Source organism: Thamnophis elegans, chromosome Z (genome assembly GCF_009769535.1).
Source record: "Thamnophis elegans isolate rThaEle1 chromosome Z, rThaEle1.pri, whole genome shotgun sequence".
Lineage (NCBI taxonomy): Eukaryota > Metazoa > Chordata > Lepidosauria > Squamata > Colubridae > Thamnophis > Thamnophis elegans.
The window spans coordinates 138,867,428-138,876,161 of NC_045558.1; the positions used below are offsets into that span (position 1 = coordinate 138,867,428).

The 8,734-nt window shown below is 37.2% G+C and overlaps 1 protein-coding gene across 1 annotated transcript; it reads left to right on the forward strand.

The window, feature by feature from the left end:
- Positions 1-2,656: 2,656 nt before the first annotated feature.
- On the forward strand, positions 2,657-8,219 carry LOC116522026 (vomeronasal type-2 receptor 116-like). Its single transcript, XM_032236614.1, has 5 exons — positions 2,657-2,856; positions 4,046-4,223; positions 4,611-5,492; positions 7,059-7,185; positions 7,321-8,219. Exons 1-5 carry the CDS (start codon positions 2,657-2,659, stop codon positions 8,217-8,219), a joined length of 2,286 nt encoding a protein of 761 aa, XP_032092505.1.
- The last annotated feature ends 515 nt before the right edge of the window (positions 8,220-8,734 follow it).

Sequence of the window (8,734 nt, forward strand, 5' to 3'; positions counted from 1 at the left end):
AGTTAGAGGAAGTGGGTATGACTAGTCTAGAGAAAAGAAGAAGTGTCGTTTATTTGGTTTGTATGCCGCCCTATTCCCGGAAGACTCAGGGTGGACTGGGTCAAATCTTTTCTAAACCACATAAACAATAGTAATACAAATAAATATCTGTACTAATCTTCCAACTTCAACAATATTGGTCTCTTTCCATAGTCCTTTATCATTTTTCAATAGTTCATTTAAACATAAATAGTATTACTTTGGACCCTATATTTATTACATCCTGCTAAGTAATATCATTTAATATTTTTAAAAATTCCTCCTCCTCCTCCTCCTCCTCCTCCTCCTCCTCCTTCATGATTGGACATTGGGATCATATTAGCAATCCTATTTTTATCAACAGCCACATGAAAAAGTGCTGCTGAGTTTTGTCCAAACCAGTCCGAAGCCATGATGTTCTTCTTCTGCCTGGTCCACATTTGCCTTCAGTCTTTTCCTGGAAGATTAAGTGACGTATGCCATATTTTTCCAGATGTCGCATCACATGACCAAAATATTCCAACTTTCGCTTTTTTATGGTTTTGATGGTTTCCATTGGCTTTCCTAGGCGGTTTATCACCTCCTCATTTCCATCTGGGCAATCGAATTTTGAAACAATTGGAACCTCTGGATATTCTTCAAGGGAAGTCCCATATCTGAATTTGTGGAATAATTGACAACTCTATATCTCTGCTAACAAATGCTCTGTCCTACACAGTGGCAAAAAAAACCAGAACACCAAATGCAAGCTGGGCAGAAATAACCTTCACACTCTGTCAAGGACCTAGGAGTACTCATCTCTAAATATCTAAGTCCCAGAGCTCACAGTAACCACATTGCCAAAAAAGTTGTCAACCTTATTTTACAAAGTTCTTTCGCTTGTAAGACTATACTGCTAAGTAGGGCATGCAAAACCTTTGCTAGAGCAATCCTTGAATACTGCTCTCCTGCCTGGAAACCACACTGTATAGCAAACATTAATACAATAGAGAGGGTCCAGAGGTATTCCACAAGAACAGTGCTTAACTCATCTGCTCCCACAAACATACCTTATGCCACCATGCTTGAAATTTTTGGCTTGGACAAGCTCGAACTACTCTGCCTATGTTCTGACCTAAGCATAGTACACAAAATTATCTGATATAAGGTTCTACCTGTAAATGACTACTTCAATTTTAACTGCCATAATACAAGGGAAAACAGTAGATAGAAACTCAAAGTAAACCATTCCAAACTCGATTGCAGAAAATACGACTTCAGCAATGCCTGGAATGCTCTACCATGACTATGTTAGTTCCTCAGTCTCCCATATCTTTAACCTTAATCTGTCCACTGTGGACCTCACACATTTCCTAAGAGGTCCCTGAGGGGGCATGCAGAAGCGCACTAGTGTGCCTACCATCCCTGTCCTCCTGTCCCTATTGATATGTACTCATTTTATGTGTTCATAGCCATGTTACACTTATTTATATCCATCTATTTGTACCCATCTCATGCAAAAATGTCCATGTCTATACTAATACTTGTTGCCTTGTACATTTTGACAAATTAATAAAATAAATAAATAAATAAATAAATAAATAAATGAAAAGCCCCATATAAAGCTGCTGATCTCATAATTGCTAGTATAATCTAGCCCTTTTATGAACTGAACTTAAAGGAACATTCCTGTGTAAAGCATTACGACGTCGTGGTTTATTTACAAATGAAGGGGTTTTTTTTAATATTCTTAGACAGTTCCCCAAAAATTGTTTATTTCAGTAAAAGATGTTACAGCATAAATGTAGGTTTTATATCTAACATAAGCCATTCTGTCTTTCTGTATCGTTCCAATTTTAGTATATGTGCTGCCGAAGCAAGCGCCATTCTGTCTTTCCAATGTTTCTAGTTCTGCGAGAAGAAATCATATGTTAAAATGTAAGCAGCAAAATAGTAGAAACTTTGGCTCAAGAAAAGTTTTCAGTGACTTTAAGGTAATTTTTTAAAAAGGTTCTGCGTTGTTACTCCTCACAAGACATACATGCAATAAATGACTGATACCTGCTGGATATGTTCCTATTCTATTTTGTGAAAAATCGATAGAAAATAAATGTTTTTAGATTCAAAAAGCACTTTCAACAATTTCAACAACTAGGCATATATTTTATTGCAAATCTCCCTTATATGACTTGCTTTGGCATTTGCTCATATATAAAAAAAATAGTTGAACCAGTAGCCAATTATTATCTCAGCAAAACAAAATAATTATTTCCTACAGGAATCACCATGTTTTCTTGACTGGGACAAAACACCAAAGTCTGCGTGGAAGAGAACAATATTCAATAACAGTCAAGGCATCAGTTTGGATAAAAAGAAACATTTGAAGTACAGGAAGTTTGGCAGAAGGGTAACAACATCTCTGTTGGGCTCATTGCTTCAGATTTCTACCCTCTCTTCTCTTCTGCCAGTGTATCTGTTCAAATACTGTACAGGATACAAATTTGCGCTCACACGGATCTTCAAGTAGAAAAGAACATATTTTTCTCATTAGGTGCATTCTCACATATAACCTTGTATCGATCTTCAGATGAAGTATTAGAATCTAGGTACTTTCTGATCGGGAGGATGGAAGGGAAAACATTTTCACAATAACAAAAGCATGAAGATGTTTCTGATGATGTTTTTGGTGCACAAAGTAGTCACTCTGAAATGCCCTGCAAGTGATGCTTTACTTGTTCCACATGAGTGGTACCAGCCTGGAGACCTCATCATTGGTGGGATAGCATCTCACTTCGCTTACCACCTTTATGAAGCTAAATTTAGTGAAAATCCTTCTCAGAAACCTTATGAGATACCAGTGTAAGAATTTTTTTCTCTATGTCTAATCTTACTCAGATTTTCAAAAATCCTTTTTATGACTAAAAAGTTATTTGTGCATAACTGTATGGTATAAAATATAATCTATGCCTCCCCTTTCTTCCAATTGTATCTGTTTACGAAAGGACAAATAACCTTTGTGAGATATTAAAACCAATTCTTATACTCACAATGCAAAAGACAACTCTGGTTCACAATTAAAGATTTATTGCAAAGAAATGAAATAGAGGTTGCAAGTGTGGCCTTCCAGACTCTTCCCGAGTAGAAAGAGTGCAAAAAACAGGTTTCAAGCAATACAATTTATACTTTTCTAATTATTACACATGATGCCTAAGAAGAAGATCTCCCTATCTCCCAAGTCATTCTTTGAAGTTAATTAGCATTTCAAGAGATCAGAGGGACCCTTCCTGCAGACTGCTTTATCTTATCAAAGATTTTCCTTCTTAAAATTACCTTAAAGTATTTCACATGAAATGTATAAAAGTTCAAATCAAGATTTACTGGGATAAAGATAATTTTTAGAAAGATTTGGCATTATCTCTCCTCACAAAACATCCATGTGGTAAATAAGTGATACCTCCTGATTCTATTCATAAACCATTATTTAAAAACATCATAGATAATATAGTATTTTGAAAGAAGTGACCACTTGTATTAGTTGTAATACGATATTTCTTGGAAGTCAGGGAAATGCTGTGTAAAATTAATTTGAGCTCTGTAGAAATTACCAACATAAGAGTATATTTTAGTTCAGGGTGGAAATGAGGGGTCCTCTCACAATGATTGTTTTCTTGAAGACGTTTCATTAGCCGAACTAGATAATATCATCAGTGTTAGGTTGTGATGTTACCTACTTTGTGTAATGAAATATCTGGACGAAAACAACCAGGCTCAGAGAACACCAACGACCCCTCGGTAGAAATTTTAGAAAAACAATTTTCTTTCTATTACTGTCAGAGAAAGGAATGTTTGTTACTGAAACAGAAATGTTGTCACCTGATGAGAATTCTAAATTTTCCCTTTCAACTGGGGGGGGGGGGTATTTAAATTTTTGCAGCATATTCACCAAATTTCATCAGCATGTCCTTGCCTTGGCCTTTGCTGTGAAGGAGATCAACGAGGACTCAAACATTTTACCTAATGTCACTCTTGGGTTCCACATTTTTGACAGTTACCTCAATGCAAGGATGACCTATCACACCACTCTGGACCTGCTTTTCAAATCCCAGGAATTTGTCCCTAACTACAAGTGTGACAGCCAGAAAAATCTCATGGCTATCATTGGAGGACTGGATTTTGTCACATCATCTCATATTGCTGAAATTACAGGATCCTTCAAAATTCCACAAGTAAGTTGTGAAAGGGCTAAAGGAGAACAATTCTATATTCTGTTCTTGATGTTGTTCTGGATTAATTAAGGAACAATAAAGATTAGAGTTATGTTTGCATTAAGATCTTCCGCCTGGCTCAAGGTCTATTAGTTGGCATACTTTTAAAACTACAATGCCGAATACAAGAACTGAATATCCATAGACAGTCCACACCTGAGGAAAGAGTTGAGAATAGTATACTTTATTTCTGTTTGAAATAATTCCAATAAATTCCTTTCTGTATTTATACTTAGAAGAATGTCAGGGAAACAATACCTTCCTTGCATATATTTTATATGAAAACTCAATCAGGACAATTTCATTTGATCTTACAACTCTAGAGAATACTACTCCATTTTCTTGCAGCTGACATATGGCTCCTTACCCCAAGAGCAATTTCAGACCAATAAGCTCTCTTCACTTTATTTCATGGTCCCCAAAGAAGACCATCAGTACATTGGGATTGTCCAACTGCTTCACCATTTCAAGTGGACATGGATTGGGATATTTGCTGTTGACAACAAAGATGGAGAAAATTTCTTACAGAAAATGCTGCCCTTGCTTTCAGAGAACGGAATCTGTATATCATTCATGGAAAGGCTTGAACAGCTAATCCACTTGGAAGACTTTCCAGAAGTAATTGAAAGAATCTTAATTATTTCCACGAATTGGATAATTAGCAAAGCCAATGCATTTCTTGTCTATGGAGAATCATTGACAATTATGTGGCTGAGAGTTGTCACATTTATGATAGATCCTGAAAGCAAGGAAACTGCATTATTTAGAAGGGTGTGGATCATGACTGCCCAGATTGATTTTGTATTATCAGGATTTCAAATCCCATGGGGTCTCCAGATGTTCCATGGGGCTATTTCCTTCGCCATTCATTCAACAGCAGTTGCAGGTTTCAAGGAGTTTCTTCAGACCATGAATCCTCTTTCAGACTACAGAGATCAGTTTCTGCAGGAAGTTTGGGAACAAGCATTTGATTGTTCATTTCCAAAACCAGAGTTAAAAGAAATACAAGACATTTTCCAGAAGGAAGGTAGAATATGCACTGAGGAGATGAAGCTGGAGGATCTTCCTGGAACTGCCTTTGAAATGGAGATGACTGGCCAAAGCTACAGTGTCTACAATGCTGTTTATGCTGTGGCTCATGCTTTGCAGGCTCTGTACACTTTACGGTACAATAGAAAAAAAACAATGATGAGTAAAAATCCTGACCTTCCATATCTCCGAGCTTGGCAGGTATTCCCTTTGCTTTGGCCACTTCTGTTATTTCAATAAGCAGCTTGTCATAGAATTATGTTTTGAAACCATTATGGAAAGTCTTAATATTTTCTGCATGTGAAATCAAGCACAAGAAACAACCTAGAAATAAGGAGGAATTTTGTGATGGTGACAACAATTAACCATTAATTGGGGGAACAGCTTGTCTTCGGAAGTTTTAAATACTCTCAACACTGGAGATTTTTATAAAGAGAAGGACAGCCACTGATCTGAAATAGCATATGTTCTCCTACTTCAGTAGGGTGTTGGATTAGAAGACCTCCAAGTCTTCTGACTCTGAAATCCTGTTCTGTCTTAAATAGATATTGAAAAAATAGTTTATGTTGTTGTTCTGGAGCTACTGTATCAATTATGGTTCAGTTGTCAGTAGAGGTTATTGAGTAAATCACCATACATTGTATAATAAGAGTTAGTTAAAATTATAATTTAGATTACTTTTCATTGCCTCCTCCAACAATAATCAATTCTCCATGAATTTTCACGTGGCTCATGGACTTGTCATGGGTAACAAGCTGAGCTTTCTCTCTCTATCTGGAGTCTTAGAGGAGTGAAATAAAAGTGGGTATTTTAGTTGTGAAATCCATAGTATGAAACATGATAGATAGATAGATAGATAGATAGATAGATAGATAGATAGATAGATAGATAGATAGATAGATAGATAGATAGATAGGACATGTACATTATCAGGCAATATTGATTGTCAAATTTCTAAGTGGTCATACTTAATAATAGTTATAGGAATAGGAAGAATAAGGAAGTGAAACTTAAATTTGATTTTCTCTTCTTTATTATGTTGCTTTTAATTCCCTCTCTCTTTTATTCTCTTTCAAGTAGCTCCATTCACATCTTCAAGGCATTTCTTTTAACAATTCAGCTGGGGAAAGAGTGTTCCTGAGTGAGAAAGGGGAAGCAACGGGTGGATTCGACATCATCAATTTGATCACTTTTCCAAATGGATCCTTTCGGAAAGTTAGAGTTGGAAAGATGGATCTTCAGGCTCTAAAAGGGAAGGAATTGTGGATTAATGAGGATGTGATTGTTTGGAGTCCAGCTTTTAACCAGGTATCAAATTAGTGATTCCACCTTAGTCTATTATGGTCCATGCCGTAACCCATTATGATCCCATATTGAACATAATCTCTTTGAAATCTAATTTCTAATCATTTTTAAATAAACAATAGCATATTTTTTCAAATGTTGTGGACGATCAAAGATTCCTCAAATTGACACAATATGATATTACAATATAAAAGCCAGGATTTCATATTTGGTGGGCATTTCCACTTGAATCACAAGAGTGGCCATGCTTGCATGACATCGTTACCATGTATTTGCCCTACTCTTCAGACAGGAGTTTTTGTACCTCATTATATTTTCTCAATTATTTTTCAGTTGTTTATGAAGCTGTTAATATGCTGTATTCTTTTAGGAAGTCAATAATCATGTTACTACATTAAGGAGAAAATTCAGAAACTGTCTTTAAAACTCTCCTTTTCAAAACATTTTCATGTTTATCATCAGGTTCTTCCGTTTTCTCAATGCAATGACCCTTGTTTTCCTGGGTCCTGGAAGAAAGGAATTGAGGGAAATCAGTTCTGCTGCTATGACTGTGTTCCATGCCCAGAAGGGAAGATTTCGAATCAAAATGGTAGGGTGGAAATTCTACCAATGTTCATTAGAATTAAGGGAACTTTAATAAACTACATGGGTGCATAAAAATAATGTTATTATTTTCAATAATTTGGAAGGCCTAGATGACATTTTTTTTTAATTTTCCTTCCAGATATGGACGACTGTTTTCAATGTTCAGAAGATCATTACCCAAATAAAGAAAAGAATGAATGTATCCAGAAACTGCTGGTCTTTCTAAATTTTGAAGAAACCTTAGGAATTGGTTTAACCTCAGCAGCTCTTTGTTTCTTCTTCTTGACCTCGTGGGTACTTGGAACTGTTTTTAAGCACAGGGATACCCCCATTGTCAAAGCCAATAACCGGTCCCTCACCTACACCCTGCTTGTCTCTCTTCTGCTTTGTTTTCTCTCCTCTTTGCTCTTCCTCAGCCAACCGGGCAAAGTGATCTGCCTTCTCCGACAATCAATGTTTGGCATCACTTTCTCAGTGGCCATTTCTAGTGTACTTGCTAAAACCATCACTGTCATTGTGGCTTTTGTAGCCACTAAACCAGGATCTCAGATGAGGAGATGGGTGGGGAAAAGATTGGCCTTTTCTATTGTCCTTTCCTGCTCCTTATTACAAGTATGTATTTGTATTCTTTGGTTGTCAACATCTCCCCCATTCCCTGAGTTGGACATGCATTCAGAGTTCCAAAAAATGATTTTACAATGCAATGAAGGGTCAGCTTTCTTCTTCTACTGTGTCTTGGGCTACATGGGTGTCTTGGCCATTGCCAGCTTTATTGTGGCTTTCCTTGCCCGTAAATTACCCAACAGCTTTAACGAAGCCAAGTTCATCACCTTCAGCATGTTGGCCTTTTGCAGTGTGTGGATCTCCTTCTTTCCAGCCTATCTGAGCACCAAGGGAAAAGCCATGGTAGCTGTGGAGGTCTTCTCCATCTTGTCCTCCAGTGCTGCATTACTGGGATGCATATTCCTCCCAAAATGCTACATCATTGTTTTGCGGCCTGACCTCAACCACAGGGAGCAGCTCATTAAGAGAAATTAGCATATCATGCAATATTTCTGGCTCTGAAAAATGGCGGATAGAAAAGGAGGATTAGATTATTTGCTGTCCATAGGAAGATTGATGGAAGAAATATAGTGAAATATTTCACAGTGCTTTAATGGTCTATGCAATACACTATTGTAATTCTGGACAACAAAATAAACAATAAAACAATAAAAGTAAATCTAAAATTAATTTCTTTTAATAAAATCCAACTTATAGTGGTTAAAAATGTAGATTTAGAATTAAAGAGAAATTTTCTTGGCTTCCGGTCTGGCGTCACGCTGGAACGGGCTGCTGACAGACTCTCTGTTCGGTTCGCCCGGTCTTTCCACGAGCGTGGCCGTAATAGGCAAGGTCCCTTCGAGGTGCGAGGACCTTTGGAGAGGGGAAACTTCTGTGCAGTGGAGGGTGAAAGGCGATCTCCCCCCACGAAGCAAGAGGCTCCCTCAGAGTTCGTGCAAAAGAGGTCGGCTGATTAATGGCCGACCAGAAGGCGTGACTGCCAGCCACTA

Coding starts and splice junctions, on each gene's coding strand:
- LOC116522026 (XM_032236614.1), top strand. CDS start 2,657: ATGAAGATGTTTCTGATGATGTTTTTGGTGCACAAAGTAGTCACTCTG. Junction 2,857..4,045: donor AAACCTTATGAGATACCAGT/GTAAGAATTTTT, acceptor CATTTTTGACAG/TTACCTCAATGCAAGGATGA. Junction 4,224..4,610: donor GATCCTTCAAAATTCCACAA/GTAAGTTGTGAA, acceptor ATTTTCTTGCAG/CTGACATATGGCTCCTTACC.